General features: G+C 47.7%; 1 protein-coding gene across 2 annotated transcripts in view; it reads right to left on the bottom strand.

Annotated features, from left to right (window-relative positions):
• Positions 1-21,920, bottom strand: part of Tiam2 (TIAM Rac1 associated GEF 2) — a 211,706-nt gene that overhangs the window by 6,931 nt on the left and 182,855 nt on the right. For both annotated transcript variants that reach the window (XM_015996768.3, XM_015996769.3), the window contains 6 exons: positions 9,111-9,290; positions 5,866-5,934; positions 4,656-4,781; positions 3,842-3,950; positions 2,146-2,325; positions 839-957 (listed from right to left, as the gene is read on the bottom strand). In XM_015996768.3, coding sequence (XP_015852254.2) covers positions 839-957; positions 2,146-2,325; positions 3,842-3,950; positions 4,656-4,781; positions 5,866-5,934; positions 9,111-9,290 — 783 coding nt within the window. The remainder of the gene's footprint in view (positions 1-838; positions 958-2,145; positions 2,326-3,841; positions 3,951-4,655; positions 4,782-5,865; positions 5,935-9,110; positions 9,291-21,920) is intronic.

Genomic DNA, 21,920 nt, shown 5'->3' with positions numbered 1-21,920 from the left:
GTGCACACTTACATAGGTGACAGTTCTGCCGCAGCGGCCGTGGTCATCTAAGGCAGTAGGTCTCAATCTGTGGGTCACGACCCCTTTGGGGGTCAAATGACCCATTTACGGGGGCCACATATCAGATATTTATATTACAATTTATAAAAGTAACAATCACCACGACATGGGGCACTGTATTAGGAAAGTTGAGAACCACTGAATTTTAAGGGCTTTGTGTGAGTGTTTACTTCAGGCCACTAAACTACATCAGGCTGCTAAAGATAAAATAGTAACATTGAAATCGACCTATGTAAATAAAAAAAAGCTGTGCCCCTTTTCAGCCCCTGTCACTTTCTGCTCACACTGCTGTTCCTTACATGTGCTCTCCGAGCTCAGTGTTCTAAGGTTAGCAATCAGACAAAAATGAAAAATACACAGAATGTCAGCAATCACTGGGACTATAAGCAGGTGATCACTTGTATCTGATGCTGACGCAGAAAGGTAACGGGAAGGGAACAAGCCCTATATTTTATCCCATGCTGGGCCCCTTATTCTTCCAGTCCAGCCTTCCCCGTGCTCTAGTTTTTGGAACTGACTTCACCCTAATACAAAAGAAAGGAGTTGGAGAGACACCAGCTCAGTGATACTTCCATAGCCTCGGTATAATGCTAACATGGCACAGTTATGTTTTAGACCAGTTTAATACCTTTCCAAACCATTTCTATATATAAAGTATGTAATTATTTTATATATTAATATCAAAAAAAGGCTTTATCTCCCCCAGGAAAGTCTAACCAAGTAGCTGCTCTGGACGGTTCCTAAGCTCATGCACCCCAGCATGAGACCCCCCACAGACCTCCTTCTCCGTGCCGCTCTGCTCTGCCACGAGCTGGTCAAACACTGTCCCGTAATCCTCATAGATCTTCTGCATCTCGTTGATGTGGCTGGCTACTTTCTCCATGGCCTTTAGTGCTTCTGAAAGATAGGAAGGTGTGCCTGCTCATTCTAAATCCCACCAAATCCCATCCTGGGAGTCCAGCTCTCAACTAATAGCATGATGGAGGTACAGCTCACAACAGCCTATTTAAATCTAGGTGTCACAGTCAAGGGCAGTCAGCTCATCATCCACCTCAAATTCTCTCCGAAATGAGGAGACTGAGAAGTGCCATTAATAAAGCTAACCTTATACCTAGCTAGCCAGATACCCAGACAGTGCTTTCTGTGCCCCAAAGAACACTGACTGCAACCAATATCCTACTACAGTAACAGGTGAAGCTTCATCAGAGTTCTGGAGAAAACTGGGTAGTGGAACCAGAAGTCAACCCAACACTGTCCAGCCTCGGGGGAGCTGCTCTTGAAGTCAGTATCTCTGGAAGTAGCTGGCACATTAGGAGTCCAGCAGAATTGTTCATTTACAGCAGCATGAGAGGGCAGTGGAGCTCAGTGCTGACACATGCCTCACTCACTGGCTCCCCAGTTCAAGAAAACAAAACAAAACCACCTACCGATGTCAACCACAAACTCAGGTGCTTGCGGTTATGCATGCCATTTGTTTGTAACTTGGGCAAGGGTAGATGAGGGACAAATGATTTTGGCAAAATCTCGGTGCGTTCTATACTTTGTTCTCAGATTCAGCAGAGCGCAGAGATCTCCACAAGGTGGCACCCCATCCAACCAGCATGAGCCGTGGCTTCAGCACAGCCAAGGGCATGGAAAAGTACAGGAGAGGCCCAATCGGGCGTTCTTTCAACACCGTTCGCCAGCCAAGTGACTTCAACTTACTAGGCCTCAATGACACTGTTTTAAAATTTTAAATCAAGTTACCCTTCTTGATCAACTCAGGAAGAACAATCTCATTGTGAGATCGCCTTTAAGCCCGGCGTAGCGATGCACACTTTTGGTCCCAGCACTCAGGAGGCGTCTGTCTGTGAGTTTCAGGCCAGCCAGAGCCACACAATGAGATCCTGTCCCTAATTTTAAAATCCCCAAAGCATGGTGAGCAGCCCCCTAAAGGATGGCAGCTATATGGGGCTGTTTTCCTACATGGACTCTGTAACTAAGCTGGGCAGTCACGGCACTGAGGAGTCACAGGGAAGAGCTGTCAGCCCCGGGCAAGCACCCTTGGCCAGCTGGTGAGTACAAGCAGCCTCCTTCCAGCCTTACCTGTCAGGTGATAGTGTTCCTCACTCTCATGGTCCGTCAGGGACACGAGCTCCTTGAGGAGCAGGGGGTACTTGAGCACTCTCTGAACAGGCTTGATGAGGTAAGACTCGAGCGTAGAGGAATGCTGCTTGGTGGGATTCCGGGCATCCAGAAAAGCCTTGAAGGCCTTATCGGTTTTAGCTGCAAGCAATTGACAAAAGATCCTTAGGAGAGCACAGTGGGATGAACTAAACTATTATGTCATCGTCCAGCACAGTTTTACATTATTTCTTCAGTCCTTACATCGTTCAGTAATAAAAACCCAAGTGCATTCACAGGTCGAGTACCCGGTTATTAGCAGGTGTCTGTCACATCTCTCACAAGGCCTGCAAGTGAAGGAAGGTTGCGAGGATGGTAGAGGATGCAGTCCTCACTCTAGAGAGGGCTGTGGAGTCACAATGCACCTATGCATACCCATCACAGACTGTTCTGGGTGGTGTGGCGTGGCCTAAAGATGAGCTTCCAACGATTCATTGCCAAGATCCACCTGGAAAAGCATCTCCTCTCCTGCCCTAGCACTGGCTGGTCTTATTCTCCACACTCTTGAAAAGTAGTATCTCTCTACCTCGGAAGCCAACCTGCCTTCACCCCACAGCTCCAAGCAGACTAGACCTGACACCAGAGTTGCATTGTGTTCCTCCAGGGTATGGAACCCTTAGCAAGAACTGCCTCCGTGCAGTGTCCGTGTTTTAAAGGTCACACACAAAAATACAGGTGCATATGACAGGGTGGTGGACAGGCCAGCCCTCACACTGGGCTCCACTGGTTGCCATTGACAGACCAGCCGTTTGGGGTCCAACCAGTTTGCAGAAGTGCCCTTATTTAGGTTATATCTCAAGGGGAAAATCTGTAGCACTTAGGAGAGGTCACTGATCACCAGACTATGCAGGTGGTGAGATTACCTCTCATCTCTTGCTGTAGCCTCACCCCCTCCATGACAGGAGAGGAGGCCAAGTTCCCAGTTTCACCAGGGAGACAACCTTAGTTAGATCATCCATTAAAAGGGGGGTTGTGAAAGGACATGCAAATGTGCTAGTCCTTTTGTTGAAAGTGACCAGAGAAGGTAGGTTTTGGCTAGCTTACTGTCATTTGAAGCACTCCAAGATGCATTTTTTTAAACGTGGGATTTCTGGGGTACTATAAAGTTCTACATTTAAATCAAATGGGTTTAAATGTCATTGGCGCAAATGTGAAACCCAAGATTGTAGGAGAAACCTCTCCACTCCCGCCATGATAGTAGGAGAGTGGGCAGCCTCCGGGAGGCAGTTTTGCTGAGTTCCACCAGGAAAACAGCCATCGTTAGGCACTTCCTTGGAGATGGATGGTGGAGTTTTACTTGGGAGTAGCTTCACATGCCTAAGAATATTGACAGAAGAGTAGAGAAAACCAGCAGACATCCTCTCCAGTCATCCAATGCTTGTGGCCATAACGTCTTTACAGACAGGGACAGCAAAGTGACACATGGCAAAGCTTGGGGCCCACCTGTCCACGACTCCCCTAACAGCAAATAATCTGAAAAGTTTCCCCTTAACTGTTATCGTTTTCAAGGTCAAGAGAGGAGGACAGCCCATTCAAATCACACTTGCTATAGATACAGACATACCCCTTATTAACAGTTAAAAAAAAAAAAGAACTATAAAGGCAATTAACAACTCACCTCGCTCTAGAACCTTCTGGACTTTAATGTGGTTGGCACAGAATCCACTGTACAGTTTAAAGTGGTCGGCGTAATAGAGGAAGGAGCCTCCAAGGGAAAAGAGCAACTTCTAGAAGGGATGAGAGAAGGTCAAATCAAACACATCTTCCATGTGCTCTGGCTTCAGCAGATCATTTGCTGCCGACAAGTGTGGGCGCTGCTCTGTTCGGTCTGTAAGTGGAGACCATTGCCCTAGCAGACCTTTAGATGGATGGGAAAGGTCCTGGCAGAGCAGTTTCCTGGCAGCAGATTCGCTGTATCTGATGGGTGGGACTACAGTGGTCTGAGAGGGTGCAGGGACTCTCAGAGTCACCTGCTCCATTACTTGGGATGGACTGTGCCTACTGTATGCTCCCAAAAGCCCTTTCTCCTGCCTTCTGCCCTCTCTCACCCCTGGAAGAACTTCCATTAGCCATGGTCCTTACTCCTTCACAAGGGACAAACTTCCCTGACGGCCATCTGAAAGCCACGATTTCCAGCCCAGTTTCCCAGGACCACAAAAAAAGGACACCAGTGCTGGGAAGCTGCTCTTGCTTCAGAAGAAGTTGCTGCAGTACCTTTCTTGAAAGTGAGTGAAGGACAGATGTGGTCAGCAATCAGGTGATCCAGACTGCTGACCACCGAGAGCAGTCACTCCAGGAGAAAACCACAAAGCCGCCTTCCCCCACCCACAGAGAAAGCGGGGCAATGGAATACACAAACGTCATCGACTGAGGGGATAGCTATACACCCTACCCACTTGTATTTGCTTTAAACCCAAATCCAAAATACTTACTCGAAACTGGGAGGGGGTTTCCAGGACATTGAAGTCCGAGGAAGCAGAGATTCCGTCCTCCAGAGTCTCCAGGAACACTTTCTGAAACTCCAGCATCTCTGGCAAGCTCCCAAATAGTGACTCCATCTATAGGAAGGGTAAGGTGTGAAAAGGCGTAACCACGACAAGCTAGACTCCCTCACCTTCACCACAGAAGTGAGCCTGAGAAGGAGGTATAAGCAGGTCCTTTACAGAGCACATTCACAGGAGTGTAGTCTATACCTCGAGACACAGCTCCAGCTCCTGGCTATTCCACAGTTCCAAGATAACATTTTAAGTGGATTGGAATTCACATCAGGGGAAATAGAAATCATTAGAAAGGAGCTAATTCTTGTGATTTATTATTAACAATTCATATATTGGAGAGTAACATTTGGCTATATCTCCTGCCAAACAAACAAAAAAGCTCAAGACCACCCTTCTGCCTTTATCAATGCACTGCTACTTTCTAGGATAGAGGCCACATCAGTGGCTTTAAAGGAAGTCACATACAAGACTTTCTGAAGGGGCTGGAGAGATGGCTCAGAGGTTAAGAGCACTGACTGCTCTTCCAGAGGTCCTGAGTTCAATTCCCAGCAACCACATGGTGGCTCACAACCATCTGTAATGGGATCTGGCGCCCTCTTCTGGCCTGCAGGCAAACATGCTGTATACATCATAAATAAATAAATCTTTAAAAAAAAAAAAAAAAAAGACTTTCTGAAGATCCTCCAGCTTCAGTGTTCCTGGGGACTCACAGTTGTGTCCAGCCTACAATCCATGGGCTAAATGAAGTCATAGGCAGCTACGGATACAGCTCAGCCCAAATTCACTAACTTAATTGAAAGATGATTTCTTTGCATCAGGCATGGTGGCATACAACCTTAATCTTAGCACTAGAGAGGTAGAGGCTGGCAGATCTCTGTAAATTCAAAGCCATCCTCGTCTACATAGTGAGTTCCAGGCCAGCCAGGATGCACAGTGAGACCTTGTCTCCAAAAAAAATTTTTTTGCAAGTTTTTTTTTTGTTGTTTGTTTTGTTTGTTTAACTGTGGTTCCTGGGTATGAACTTTGTAGGTAAGAGCATTGTTTTGTAATGTTAAAAAAAGACACACCTGGTCTAGGACCTCTGCTAAAAGGCTGAAAAAGAGAACTGGTGTGGGGGTGCAGAAGAAAAGTACTCGCTATTTACCTCATCCTGGGTAAGGAAAGTCTCATTCTGGAGTGGCTCCAAGTAGAGTTCAAAGAGGCAGCTGAGATCCTGAAAGCCAAGAGAAGAGTCTCTTTAACATACATCTCCAAAATAACCAGTTGGTTCCAGCAGCCTAGGCAGCAGCAACTCCAAGGACTCCCATTAGGAAAGGTGACATTTGTCTTGCTGAAATTCTTGACCTTCAGAGCGGTTGTCATTGCTCACCTAATACAAAGGTTGGTGCCACCATACTGCCACCTCCTGGCTTTCACATCTCCACTCTACAGTGTTAGCACCCACTCTGAGTAAGGCTAACGTCCTCCTGCCAGAGCAGGCTCTGTCTTCCCTGCCACAGAAGCCATCATTTCTCCAAAGGGGAAGAGAGGGGCCGGCTGGGTACCGCTGCAGTTGTGGCCAGACACCAGGGGCCTGGCTTTCTCTTCGGTGCCAGGGAGCATGGCGACAGCCTCTGGGTGGAGCTGTGAGACAGGACCCGGGCAAGCTCTTCCACTTCAGGCTGAAACCAGCGGAGTTTGCAACCCGTGTGTTCCAATGCAAGAGCACCAACGGTGAGTGGCAGGGAGGTTTACAATCCAAGCCACACTTGAGTCTCTCCCGGACGGACGAGTCTCTCAGAGACCACAACAGTGGGAGTACTTAGGTAACCCACTAGAGTTGATATTGAAGAACTTGAAGCCAGACACCGTGTATAATTCAGTGACAGCAAAGACTTCTGTGGGGTTTCGTTTATTCTGAAGAACTGGGAGTGATACATCTAGCGCTAGTTGACGGAACTGACTCCCTGGCTTTGCAAGGGAGAAGTCTTAAAAACCAGAGAGCCGAGGTGTGGGCGCCCATTCTTGGGTTCCTCGTGGCTTTACCCAGCAGGTCCGAATAGAGGATGATCAGGACCACGGGCCTGAGTGCAGGTGTCTGAGATGCTCTGCACTTGGCTGTGCTGGGGGAGGAGGTCTTTTGCTCCACCCCTTGGGGTCTCTATAAAATCCCTGGGCCACAGACAGTCGGGGCCTGTTGGAATAGGTTCCAGGCCCTCTCGAGGCTATCCTTTATTTTCTATCTGTTTATCTCTGCAACATTCTCCGCTATAAATCCTTCTATCTAATATTTCCTGCTGATCGCCCTCAAGAAAACTCTGGGAAGCTGTGGGGGTGGTGGGTAAACGCCCCACACCGAGGGAAGCCCAGAGGGACCCCCAGTGCCTTCCTCGTTGTGAGAGCAAACCCCAGAATGGCAGTACTGCTGGTGCTTCACACTGAAGAGCCCCCCTGGTTTCCCCACCTCCCCTTGGACCACAGCAGTCTGGGGTGTGAGAAGGGCAGGTAGCAGTGAGTCACTGGAACAGATCTGGGGGACACACAAGTGTGGGAAACTTTTAGGTGCATGCAGAGAGTTGGGGTTAGATTCGAGCAAGGAACTTCTGTGTTACATGTCAGCAACAACAACAACAAAAAATAAATAAAGGGAGAGTAGGGAACAGGTGTGAATTGTGAGTTCACACTAAGTACTGGTTATTTGTCAGGCCGTCACTCCTGTCCAGGCTAATGCCACTCGCTCAGAGGACTTACAGCGCAGCAAGAGCGGGTCACACTGAGCTGGGGCTGACAAAAGAGCCTCCGTGCCTGCCGCCCTATGAAAACAAACGGCAGGGTTCTTGCAGGGGAAGGAAGAGCTGGTCCTTCCTTGCCTACCTGGTCCCACATCCCTCAGGAGCTAACAAGTAGCATTGAAAACGGCCCTCGGGGCAGAAGGCAATCCAAAGGGAAGATGGGAAAGTGTGGTGACAGAGGGGGAGGAGTTCTCTTTTCAACTCTGTCCTGGACCCAGCAGGTTCCGTGATGCTGCTCAGCATGTGATGGCTCTTGAGCCTTAGGATGGCTCTTGAGCCTCAGGAGCATTCCCAGCTCCCAGAGCAAAGGCTGTGGATATGCTGGGTCGCTTAGGAACCCCTGAGCTCCCTGGCAGTCACTGCCCCCCCCCCCCCCCCCCCCGCCACTGAAAACAGAACAAGACTTAATGGAAAGAAAAACTCCAATCTCTAGCGGTTCGTTCTCTCCCCACAGACCGACCGACTGATACAAGAGGCACTGGAGCTAGCTGGGAATAAGACCTCTGAGAGCGTCCTGGGGAAATGGCAGTGGCACACTTAAAGGAGCAGCTCAGATGTGTCATTATTGTTGTGTTCAGAGTCTCATGTAGGCCGGCCTGGCCTCAAACTCGCCATGTAGCCTCAAACTCGCCATGTAGCCGAAGCTACACTGAGCTCCTGAGTGTTGAGATTATAGGCAAGCACCATCACGTCCGCTTCTACAGCATCAAACACAGGGCTCGGGGCATGCTTGGCAAGGACCGTACTGACTAAGCTACTGTCCCGGCTCCCCGGGTCTGTTTCATAGAGGAAAGGGTAATAGCCCACATGTGTGTGCCAATGTGTAACTCCTGGACTTCACATACTGAGGATTTCTGGAAAGCCAGTCCCAAGCACAGGGCCCAATGAGGAAGCTGGGGAGGACCCTCCAAGGGCCATAAAGCACAACAAGGCAGACCAGGCCTGGATTCCCAGCCACTGTCCTACACCATACCCTCCCAGACACTGACAACTGAGGCAAGCTTAAAATAGACCCAAAGCAGGAGCGAATGCTTAAAGCAGAGAATGCTGTCTTTCCAATCTCCTATGCTAATAAACGTTTCCCAAAGCACTAAGTAGGGGCTAGCTGATGAGAGAAAGAAATGAATTCATGTATGAGAACACCCCATGTGATGGCTGAAACACCTGTGCAGGGGCCTACGTTCTGCCCAGGGACCTCGATGGATCGGGCTGACCACCTGGACTCTGAGGACCTATATATTCAGGGCCGCTAAGGTAGAGATTGCTCCCCAGCTCCTCATAACCCAAAGTGATCTCTACCCTTCTTGCTAAAGCAGTGTAGACTCCGTTCCCACAGACTGCAAATAATGAACTACAACATCTGTTTCCATAGTGAAAGCTACCCTGGCAACAAAATGAGCCAAGGATCCAATTTGGGGGTTGTTTTTTTTTTTTTTTAAGTTTTCTCAGTTCTTTCACCTCTCAGCCTGCTCTCCCTTCCCTGCAGCAATTCCACCTCAAGAAGCACATGTCTACCTCCTAAGTGGCAGATGTCTCCGGCAGAGGTGATCTGAAGGCCTTTGCCAGCATGACCTCACCATCCATCAAAGGGGTGGGGATGCCCAGCACTTCCCGTTACCTTCACGTAAGACTTCTCCGTGTCTACAAGCTCCTGGATGACTTTTCGGAGGCGGTCTGCATCTGAGAGGTGGCGAGCCAGAGGCCTGGAAGGTGGGTCCTGGCTCTCCATCGTCGCTTCCATGCCGTCGGTGTGGGCGCTGGTCAAGCCCCTGCAGAGTTCAACAATCTGTTCAGCGCTCTGAAAGGAGGACAAGAAAGGCGAAGTCACACTCGGGACACCGCTGGCTGGCACTGGGTGTGCACCTCACCCGGAACACCACGTGTTCCCTCCCACCTGTCCCCAAGGACACTGTCAACAAGTCTCACAAAGACGCGGGTCCAGGGCACACAGCTTCATTCGCCTCAGACGACTCTCACTATAACCCGAGTCCCGTAAGGAAGATGGCATCCTCTGTTTCCTGTTGGTCCACAACGCTCCCTGCTATCCTAAGAGCTGTGGATGCTTTAGCACTAAGACCAAAGAGTCAGGAGCGAGGCTAACTCTACTAAAGCTGAGGTTGCTCTAAAAATCCAGACATAGAGCTTTCTGAACAGAACACACAGGAGGCAGACTCACAGACTCCATCCTGTCCTCAACGCCTAGCAAGTGTTCCAACCCCCGTGTTCTGGGAGCCTCAGACATGGTGAGGTACCATGGCAATTTTAGGATGGCTTAGCCCCAGTCTGCCTGTTGAAGTTCTGCCCTTGAATCCAACCATTTAGCCTGAGCCAAGTAGCAGTTATAAATGAAAATGCTCAAGCTGGCTAGGCACACACGAGGATGGATGAGAAGGTGAGACATGAATTGGACGCCTCAGAAAAATGAGCCATTCTGGTCCTCCATCCCTTTCTGTTCTACCTCCTCTGCCTCCCAACAGAGCATCTTCCCTCGACGGAAAATCAGAATCAAGACGAGACCTCAACAACAGCCCCCTGCCTGGCCCCGCTCTCCAGTTCAATGAGTACCGACTGTAATCATGCTCCATCTCCAGAGAAGCAGAGGGTAGCTCCTGCCCAAGGAAAGAAGACTCGCCAAGGTTAGAAACACCAACGTGCAGACTGGGGCAGTCTGGAAACCAGCGAGAGCGTGAGTATTACAAATGGAAAATGCAGACATGCAGATGGAAAGATCCATCCTGGAATAGAAAATCATGGAAAACCAGCCAAGAGGTCAACTGTAATGTGGTCCTAAGAGGTGCATGAGCCAAGAGGGAACCCAGAATGAGCTAACGATGCAGCAGGAACATGGACATAGACATCCAGAGCCTAACTCCAGGGGCAGGTTGCAGTGAGGCTCTGCCAGACACCCACTACCTTCATTTTGACAGGAATCCTGGATTACACACGGTACGAGTTGAAATGTTTACAACTGGACACACAGACTTCAAAAGAGTTTACTACAAAGCAGTTTAAGCAGAAAAACCAATTTTCCTTGAACATGCATATTTTCTACTTGTTCTTATTTTTAAATCTGAATACAAATATTTCTGGTAATGCCTATCAGAGGACGTGTATAAAATTCAGTAAGAAAGCAGCTGGGCTGGGGCATAGCTCCATTGAAAGGGTGCTCTGCTAGGTTGGACAGATTTCCCAGGTTCGATCCCAAGCACCATGAAAGCCAACTCAGACACAGTAGTGCACCTCTGTGATGCCCGCACTCCAGAGGTCAGAAGCCAAAAGTCATCTTCAGCTACAAAGCAAGTTTGAGGCCTGCCTGAGCTACATCAGACACTGCTACACACACACACACACACACACACACACACACACTCTCCCCAATCCAGCCTCCCAAAATTACAGATCTGAAGGCTTCAGAATACAGCTTGGTTTTTCAAAGGTCTCATATCATATTTACAACAATCAGATTTTATGATCTGTTTTGGAAGCTCTTGTCTCACCACATCCTAACACAGCGGAGGGCAACCAGAGGTGGCAACCTTCCTCTTCCAGGACATGAGGAACATGAAGGACACGAAGGACTACCACTAAGACACTCAGACTCCTGCCTTCCCCTCCTTGCCAGTGCACCCCAACATTATACTCGTTTTGATCTGGGAGCTTTCAAACACCACGCTATTCTGAACCAGACTCCCTGAAGTCCCATCACAGGTGGGGTTTTTAATTCATTCATTTGTATTTTTTGGCTTCATTGTGTGAGACCCAAGGTCTTACCTAGGTAGGCCTGGCTGGCCATGAACTTGCTGAATAGGCCAGGCTTGCTCTGAACTTGATCTGAACAGCCCCCCCCCCCCCCCCGCCGCCCGAGTGCTGAGATCACAGGTCCAGCAGTGTGATGGTTGTAAAATGGGGTCACTCTATGTAGCCCCCACACACAACTTTACATTTGAGGTCCTCCCACCTTGCCCTCCCAAATGTTAGATGACAAGGATAGACCACCATGCCCAAGACCATAGGTATTTATTCAAAGCTCCCCGCTAAGTGATGCTGAGGAGGCGTGGCCTTCAGGAGAACTACTGGTCTACCTATCAGCACAGCTATACCTGCCTGGGTTTCCCAGGAGTGGCACTGACTCCAACTTATCACCCTTTCTCCCAGGATGGCAACATACAAGAGGCAGAGAATAGGCTTATGTCCAGAAAAGCACATTGCCAAAAGTCATACCCAGACTGTGGCCCTGGTTCTGGGCCTCACCTTCTACTAACTACTGAAAAGCCCACGAAAATAACAAGCTCTAAAACTCACGTACTTGAAATTTTATTCCGGGATTTGCACCACAAACTCAGACAATGCAATTCTCTAATCCTGAAAACGAATAGTCTCCAGAGCTGCAGAATCTATATTAAGCTTGCATATACCGCACAAAATAAGATCTGACAAAATGCACCATAAGTTAAATGGCATCTGGTGAGATTACAGTTTTGCCTTGCTGGGATGTCAAAAATCACACCTAACACTGCGGTGTTAAAATAACAAGATTTCAAAAATAAAATATCTTGCCATTTTGGAAAAAATCAGAATTCATTTTAAAAACACTTCTCATAGGATTGACTTCCAAAAAGTGGATGTTAGCCGGGTTATTTCAATGGCAAATTTACTTGTCAAGATACTGCAATTCAGTGTGCAAGTACTGCAGAGATGCCTTTGCACACTTAACAGTTCAAGCTCTTGCCTAAAGGTGGCTGCAAGGATACCTGGATCACGGGGAGGCGGGGTCATAGAGACAAGAGTGATGACATGTTTTTAAGGATGCCTGTGACAGCTTCACCTCTGAACTTCCCCATGGTGATAAGCGTCACACAGTAACAGGCCACAGTCTGTGTGAGCATGGTTAAAGTTACTTAGGAGGAGTGACATTCCGGAGTCTTCTGCATCTTTCTTGATGAACATGTAGTAGCAGTACCTATCTGTCAGGTCACTGTACTCTTTACCATGTGAGTACAAGAGGAGAGGGAACTTCCATGTGTTGGGTGCCTGCACCACCCCACCCCACACTTGTGAGGTCCTCCCAAAGAACGTGCCAGCATCGAAGCTTTAGCATGGCCCACTGATACTTCGCAGATGGCCTCAGGCTCTCCACAGCACGGGCCACTCATAACAGCCTCAGCACAGCATGGGCAGAGAGAACCTATTCTTCCTGCTGCCTCGGCCTACCAAAGGGTCCAGACTCTCCCGCCTGGGTGTTAGAAGGATGTAGTCATCACCGCTCGGAGTAGTGAATACAAGCATCCTTGCATAGACAGCACTTTAGGGTCCATCTGGGGACCCTAAACTGGGAAGTCTGTCAGGCCATGAAGATCTCAGCCCTATGATGGCTGCTTGAAAAGCTGAAGACATGGTTACAAGTCGGAGGTAGGCATGTGTGAAGACTCAGGTGCCCAATGGTGCAGAGTAGATTGCGTGCAGAGCAGAAAGCCCGGGCCTGCTGACATAAGAGGTTTGCAGTATGGAGCAATCAGGCTCATGGTGGGCCTCACTGTTTGCAAGAGGACAGAAAAGATTCTTTTCATGAATGTCTTAAAAGAGTACAAAGTTTCCCTTAAAAACTGTCTGGAAAAGCCAAGTATGGATACTCTCCCCCCACACCCAAAAAGTTCTTTCACACCTAAAAATCTAACACTGGAAAGTTTGGGGTAAGAGGATTGCAACACCAAGGCTAGCCTGGGCTACACAGTAAGATCTTATCTCTAAAGAAATCAATTTAAAATTGTCAGGTATTTAGGGCCACCAAGTTTGATTCCCACTGGAAAACAATTTCATCATCTCTACAGGCAATGCCTGACTCACTGTGGCACTCTGAAATCAGACAGATGCCTAGGCAAAGTTCTTCTGGGTTGTGTTTCAATGTGTGGCTAAGACACCTTCTGCCTCCCCATAAAAGAGGCAATGTGTCTATTCTCAGGGAGCCCAGAAAAACATTGGGGGGTTGGCACCAACACTGCCTGCAATGAGCAAGCACTTAACCTCAGTTACTCCTCGGAGGAAGTAGGGCAGAGTCTTGCTCAAACCAAGTTCTGAGAGACCCTACAGCCCTCCTAACCTAGACAACAAGGCACTTTCCATCAGAAAATACCGCAACAGCCTCCCTGTGACTTGGTTTACAAAATCCCCAGATCGCACAACAGCTCTGATCATTGCCAATGTTCCTATTTGGAGACATCCCTCGCCTGGGTTTTGCAGTTTCCTTGTGGGCTTCAGAACCTCAAAAAAGTAACTGCTAAGGGTTAAAGTGCCTCATATTATGGGATTTCATAGCTACTGCACTTATCAGAAGCCCCGTGATGCATCATAACCAAGCCTCATCTCGAGGCTGTGTGCAACAGCGCCCCCATCCATGGCTCTAGGTATGGCAAGCTATTTTTGTCTGAAGGGTTTGAACTCAGGAAAGAGTTTTCAGCCTACGAAACAAGATTGAAAAGTGCTGGATAACAAAATAATTTTCTGGGGGCTGGAGAGATGGCTCAGAGGTTAAGAGCACTGACTGCTCTTCCAGAGGTCCTGAGTTCAATTCCCAGCAACCACATGGTGGCTCACAACCATCTGTAATGAGATCTGGTGTCCTCTTCTGACCTGCAGTCATACATGCTGTATACAAAATAAATAAATAAATCTTTAAAAAATAATAATAATAATGTTTCATATGGAAACAATAGAAGTGAAATGTATGTTACTTTTGAGTTCTCAGCCTACAGGAAAAGCTTGGAGGAGTTGGGTATCATTAGCAGATGTAACCAAAACACTGACCCACCCAATACTATTGTGATGTTGGGGTCACGGGACATATTGTAAACAGCCTAGCAAAAATGAAGATATTATAAAGAGAAGGCACACAGGACTCCCAATCTAACTATCAGACTATTGAAATAATGAACCCCAAAAAAACGAGAGTTTCCCCCAGGAATCTCATGATGGAGAAGGAAAGGGGTGCTGGACAGAGAAGGACCTTGTCTCCCTGAAAGAGACTTCATAGTTCGAACAACTTGTCAGACCACCTTATAGGATGAGACTGAAGCCCAGATAAGGATGGGTCCAGTAGTCAGTGGGTCCCACTTAACCAGAACTGTTTAGATGTGCCTGACATCCTTAGCCCTCTAGTTAAACTCTGCTCTCACTCGGGGCTGGGAAAATAGACTTGAGGGCTTCACATATCTCGGTCTCTCTTCCCAAATTGGCCACAGTGAATAAACCCCTTTCTCTGCTTTCCACTACCAATTTGGCTCTTTTAATTGACTTTACGGATCTGACTTGGAGCACAGGTTATCCCCTCAACGCTGATAGCAATATTACAATGTGTGTTACTTACACGTCAGGCTGCCTTCTTGTTCTCTCTTCTCTCCCTCACACTTACCAGCTCTATCCTAGGCCACTGACCTGAACCCAAGGCAAATCTGCATGAGGCCCACAGAGCTTCTCAATGCTGCAGGATACCGGGCAGAAGAACTGGGTTGATGATGCCTCTGCCTCTAAAATACTAGAATAATGTCAGGCCAGTTGGAGAGGATAAACCTTACGGATGCCCCAGCTCGGGCAGGGTGTGCAGGCAGGGGATGGTTAGTATGCTCCATGTTCTTATTCGAGAGGGGAAAAAAATCGTCTGTTCGCTGTCTCGAAGCCCTGAGGAGGCTGTGTTCCTAAGCAAGCTCGGGGCAACCAAGGTGTCAGCTGTCACTTCGAGCAAATTAGTCAAGTCAGGAACGTTCGCCTTCGGGGAAAAAGACGATTAAAAAGTACAAGGACTTTCCCTCAACTCACTCTGTGCCTCATTACACGTGTCGCTAACTTACAGAAAGAGCTAATATTACCAGCGTGACTGACAGAAGGGATCTGGGCTGACAGGAGATCACCCCAGAAAGGTTGACGGGGCAGAAACAGTTCATGGGTCTCAGGCAGGAGGACCACCTCCCAGGCTTCCCCAGGACAGCAGGATCAGATGGCCACATTGCATTCTGTGAGGCCCTCGGAGGCAGCTAGCAGGCCTACAGGCAGCATGGTGGTGCCTTGGCGGGATGGGGTGGAGACGACCAGTAATACCTGTCAAATCATTTGTCTTAAGAGTGTTATCAATGGAACCCAGGCGAGCCTTTACATGTACCTCAGTTGGAAGAATGCATTATAGAGCATGCAGGAAGCCCTGGGTTCAGTCCCCAGTCCCCAGTAAACGAGGAATGCTGGCCCATACCTATCATCCTAGCACTCTGGGGATTGGGGGGAGGGGAGTTGGCCCATACCTATCATCCTAGCACTCTGGGGGTTGGGGGTGGAGCATGGCAGGAGAATCAGAAGTTCAAAGTCATTCTTCCGGAAAGGCCAATGCCAGCCTGGGCTACATGAGACCCTGCCTAAAAAGAAAACTAAAAAGGAACCCCAAAAATGAGATTTTTGTTTTTAACAAAGAGATAAAAGGACCCCAAAACCTCCTTGGCTCTTCCCCTCTCTGCTTGACCAGTGTTCTAGTCATAACTAGGCTAAATGAGACAGTAAACCATGAAATTAACAGTCAAGTAAATCCTAGTACAAATGCAGTAAGAGTCACAGCAGACATACCAGACGCTAGAAGACACTGACCTCTACTGACCAAAAGAGGACAGGATTTATTAGTCAGAGGAAAAGTATCTATGGTTTTTAAAGTAATTTTATGCATATTTTCTATGTATTAATATGCATGAGCAGATTTTTATAAAATGGGATAATATGTATGTGCGTGTGTATATGTGTATATGTATATAATATGCAGTGGTTAACACTGCATTTCAAGTTATTTTAATTTTAATCTTTGGGCTTATCTGAATTTCCGCATTTTTATAGTAGTTGAATTTTTAATTTTTTTTTCTAAATAAGAGTCATTTCCTGTTATTTTACAAAAATGATTCAAGGCAAAAAAGGCTCCACAAGATGTCTGATTTGCAAAAGGAGTGTGAAGAGTGAGGCTGACTCATCCTTCCCTCACAGTGCCCAGAGTGTGGCCGGAAAGATGAACTCAGAGCAAGGCATCTCAGTGCGACTTGTGGACCCAAAGATTGGAATCCTCTGGAAACCAATGACGAAGCTCTTCTGGGCAGAAGAGGCCAGGGACATGAACACTAAAGTTGTGACTGAAGATAAATAAAGCTAATGTCACTGAGCCTAACATGGGATGAGGTGGCATGGAGTCCGCAGGAACTGAGGGCCAGTGTGGGGATGGGCCTGGGTCTGAGACAGGTGGATGTAGCAGGAAGAGAGAGGCAGGGACCTCTCTTTGCCGAGACTGTGGGCACTAAGTATGGGGAACATGAGGTAGTGACCTTTATGCCAAGGAGAGGAGCCCACGGAACGGTGGTTATACACAGAGAAACTCGCTGGACCTGGGTGCTGCGGTCCATTGGATGCCTGCCGCCTCCAGGACACATGTCCAGGACAGCAAGGTGAAGGCCTGAGTGCATCATGAGCACTGACCCTCCTCGACACTCCCTCATTCCTCCAGTTTGTAGCCAGAAACCAAAGTAGCCCGTGCTGGACCATGTGTCCTCAAATACTTCTTTCAAGTGGCAAGTGATACACACACACACACACACACACACACACACACACACACACTCTCTCTCTCTCTCTCTCTCACACACCCTGTGGAGTTAAAACCCTGGCATGTCAGGCACTAACCACGTGACCTTAACTAGCCTCTCCCAACTCAATTCCCGTATCTATAAAGATGACATACTAAAGGTGCCGCAGGGGATTCAATGAGGGGAAAATGTGTACAAATAGCCCACAAAGGACAAGGAGCTCAATGAAAGTCCCTGCCCAGAGAACTGTCTTCTTCTTTTATAATCCATGCGTGTTTCACATACGCCAAATGCATGCACACGTGTGCAAATAACATGCATGCAAGGTCAGAGGCCAACCTTGAGTGTCTGTCCTCATCTTCCATTTGAGTTGGGACACAGTCTCTTGGTTTGGTTTTTGTTTTTTCCTGCTCCACACCCCAGGTTAGCTGGCTCACAAGCTCCTAGGAATTCTACTTCCCATCTTGTGGTAGGAGCCCTGGGCTTACAGACATGTGGTATCACACCTGGCTTTACAGAAGTGCTGGGGATTTGAACTCAGATCCCCAGGATTCCACAGCAAATGCTTTTCCAGTGGGCAGAGCCATCTCCGAAGTCCTGCCCAGGGAGTTTAATGTCTCAACTTCATTTGTCTTCAAATGTCTGAAAGGACATATTTTCTCTGGTTGCCCCAAAGGACAAGCCAAATCAGTCCAATTTCATCAGTAATTTTTTTTTTTTTTTTTTTTAAATGAAGCTCCTCTTCTGGGCACACAGAATGACATGGTGACCCACAGCTTCTCAAAAGGGAGTGGCCAGAGCCATGAGGAAAAACAGGAAGGAGACATGCAGAGGGCTGGGCGGGAATGCTGTGGCTCCCCCTGGTACCAGAACAGGACAAGGTGAAGCTGGCCCCAGGGAAGGGAGGAAACTCGCAGCCACTTAGAAGTCAGGAAAGGCAACCTGGGGCAACCCGTGGACACATTCTGAAAAGGTGGAGGAAGCTTAGCTGGAGTTTAGCGTGCCAAGCAGGACCTCGATCTCAGATAGCACACCCCAGAGGTCAAGGGGGACGACAGAGTATCTCCAGGAAAGAGGCACCGCACCTCAGCTGTTTCCACATGGCTTCCCGCACCACGGCCCCAGGCAGTCACCCTGCTCCTGGGACAGGAACAGCCCAGCAGTTCCTGGTAACAGGAGAAGTGCCAGGGCTGCTTGTGTCCTCGCTGTCTGCCTTCTGCTCCGTTTCCATATTTAACAGCAGTCTGGTCCAGACTCAGGAAGGAAGAAGATAAGGTCTCTCTGCCAAGGACCTTTCAAGGGGTAAAGCGGTCTTCCAACACAACCAAGCCTTCCTTCCCATGAAACCCTGCATTTGAATGTTCCTCCTACAGAATGCTACATGGGATGGCCCGCCTATCGATGTCTCCCGGCTTGGGACTGTATTTCTCTACTCCATTTGTTCATGTAAAAAGAGATGACTTCTTGTGTACATAGTTAAACTTACACATCCAAAGAGCATGTGAGGCAAAATTTTCCTCGACTTCTGAGTGCCAAACACAATGCCCCTGTATGCAAGAGACTCCCATGATCCCACACTGGAACAAGTAATTATTAAAGGAAGACCACTGGAGAGAGGTCAGCAAATCATGTCCTATGGGTCAAATCCAGCCTCCTGGCTGTTGTTACAAAGTTTTATTAGAATTCAGCCAAGCGCATTCATCTCTGCTCTGTGTTACCTATAGCTTTCATAATATCAAAGAGCTTGAATAGCTCTGATGGCCCCAGACACTCACCAGCCTTTTATACAGCAAGTTTCAACTCACCTGTAGAGACACACAGATAGATATCTAGGTTCTGGAGAGAGGGCTCAGAGGTTAAGAGCACTGACTCTTCTTCCAGAGGACCTGGGTTCAGGTGCCAGGACCCATGGGGCAGCTAACAACCATCTGTAACTCCAGTTCTAAGGATCCAATGCCCCCTTTTGGCCCTCATGGGCACAGACACATGTAGCAGATACCCATACACAAAATAGAAATAAACCTGAAAATTTTTTTTAATTATTTTGAATTTAAGACTCAAGAATTTATAAAACTTTATCCTGATTTTTTTCAGTAACTGGACTCCAAGCTCCTTTTGCTTTGAGATAAGGTGTCATTAGGTAGCCCAGGCTAGCCTCTGACTCTCAATCATCCTTCCTCAGCCACCCAAGTGTTGGAATCATAAATGGGCACCACCGTACCCCTGACAATAATTATACATTTTTAAAGCCCCTTATGCATTGTTTTACTAGAGATGACACATGACATCTTAACTTGTCCAAACTACAAAGCAGATGTGTCCAACCATTTTGACATGGAGATGCGATGTTGTAATCTACAAAGTTCATGCCCAGGAACCATGCAATTGAGGGGCTTTCCCCCCCCTTTTTCGAGACAGAGTTTCTCTGTGTAGTTTTGGTGCCTGTCCTGGAACTCACTCTGTAGTCCAGGCTGGCCTCAAACTCACAGAGATCCACCTGGCTCTGCCTCCTGAGTGCTGGGATTAAAGTTGTGTGCTACTATCACTGACAGGGCTTTTGTTTTTTAAGTCATAAAAAAGTTCATTGTTTTCAGCATGCTTACAATCCTGTGTTGGGCCATACTTACAACTAGTCTTGGCTGCACGGGGCCCATGGGTCATGGGTCAAACACACCAGCTACAAAATCCTTTATATAGAATACCTTCAACTATATCCAAAATAAAACAAAACACTGACATGGAATGTTTCTGTGGCTCAACTCCAGGGCTCAGGCAAACAGTGCTGAGTTCTCCTAAGGGTTTTGAGTCTGTCTGCTGAGTGACTTCTCGGTGGTGATATGGTTCCTCCTTTTCACCTGTCTTGTGTCTTTACTTTTCCACCTATGTGCAAGCTCCTTAGTGATTATCTTACACAATTGAACTTTTCATTCTACATATGTTCACTTAATTAAAGACGTTACTAAATCAGTGTTTTCCATTTGTGGGGAAATGCATCCTTGAGATGACTTGTGTTTCAGGCCCGCCCTCTAACTCTCCCATGAAGGGGTGGGACATCTCTTGACCCAAGGCTGTAGCTTTCTTTTCATGGTCTTCCTTCAGTTTTCTCTCACAGCCTACTTTTCTTCTGACCATCTCACAAATGAGTTGAAATGTGTTTCTAAGAAACTTATTTAGTGGCTAATGTTTTCACTTAACACTTCTGCTCTTAGGGTTTCCATGGCGCCTCGCGGTCCTCTAACAGCACTCAACAGCCCAGAGGTAAGGCTCTGCCAGCAATCTCACTGAGCAAGCAGCCTGTGAAGGAACAGTCTTCCAAAACACCTGAACATTTACCGGCTAATGTATTTTTCTTTCCCTAGTAATGGTTAGACACAAAAGCATGAAAACATCATCACTGTCACTTATTTGAAGAGAAAATGTGCCATTAACACCAACTGTAACCAGTCCCCCACCCCCAACTCAAGGCAATCCTCATGCCTCGGGCTCCAGAGTGCTAGGATTATAAGACAACATGCCTGTCTTAGTTAGGGTTTTATTGCTGTGAAGAGACCATGACCATGGCAACTCTTATAAAGGAAAACATTTAATTGGGGCCTGCTTACGGTTTCAGAGGTTTAGTCCATTGTCATCGTGGTGGGGAGCATGGCAGTGTGCAGGCAGACATGGTGCTGGACAAGGAGCCTAGAGTTCTACATCTTGATCCGCAGAAGAGAGAGACCCACTGAGACTGGGTTGAGCTTTTGAAACCTCAAAGCCCACCCCTCAATGGCACACTTCCTCCAATAAGGCCACAACTACTCTAACAAGGTCACATGCCCTAATCCTTTCAAATAATGCAACTCCCTATGAGACTATGGGGGCCATTTTCAAACTACCACAATGCCCATCTTCAAATTCTTCATAGTCTGGAGTTTTGACAAATCTTTTTTAGCTATCAATATTCTAGGCAAATAACATGTAGAAATAGAGGACTAAGAATGTCAATGTAGTCAGGTGGCGGTGGCGCATGCCTTTAATCCCAGCACTCAGGAGGCAGAGCCAGGAGGATTTCTGTGAGTTCGAGGCCAACCTGGTCTACAGAGCGAGATCCAGGACAGGCTCCAAAGCTACACGGAGAAACCCTGTCTCAAAAAAGAATGTCAATGTTAGAGCCTCACACTAGATTGAACAAGCTCTGACCAACCTGCTCCAGCAGCTGGGCCCAGCTGCTCAGCCAGACTGCCCATGCTGAGTCCAATCTCCCTGCTTCTGCTTCCCCCAAGAAACTGCTTCGCTGTAGTTATAACCTCAGTGGGTCCCAGCTTGCCTGACCTAGGAAAATCAATGGTATGGAAGGTCCTGCCCTGCACATCCATCCCTCAGTATTGAGAATGCTCTCAGGGGCTTAAAGAACAGCAGCTGGAACACACCTAGTTCTGATTCCTGGGTAATATTCCTGGGGCATCTAGGATCAAGTTCTAGATTAATGGTTTTTCAGCCTTGCGGACATGACCCCTCTGGTGGTCGAATGACTGCTGTGGGATATCTTTCTGTATGCCGTGAATATGTGTTGCTCTGATTGGTTGATAAATAAAGCTGCATTGGCCTATGGCAGGGCAGGATGGAGCCAGGTGGAAAAATCCAAGAGAGATAATGAGAGGAGAAAGGAGAGTCGGGGGAGACACCAGCTGCTGCCAGGAGAAGCAAGATGTGAAAATATTGGTAAGCCATGGCCCAATGGCAACTTATAGATTAATAAAAATGGGTTAAGTTATAAGAGCTAGCTAGCAAGAAGCCTGCCTTAGGCCATGTAATTGGTAATTAGTATTAAGCCTCTGAATGATTATTTTATA

The sequence above is a fragment of the Peromyscus maniculatus genome, chromosome 16, assembly GCF_049852395.1.
Source record: "Peromyscus maniculatus bairdii isolate BWxNUB_F1_BW_parent chromosome 16, HU_Pman_BW_mat_3.1, whole genome shotgun sequence".
Taxonomy (NCBI): domain Eukaryota; kingdom Metazoa; phylum Chordata; class Mammalia; order Rodentia; family Cricetidae; genus Peromyscus; species Peromyscus maniculatus.
Note: the sequence above shows the minus strand (reverse complement) of the source record. Positions and strands in the feature narration are given on the sequence as shown.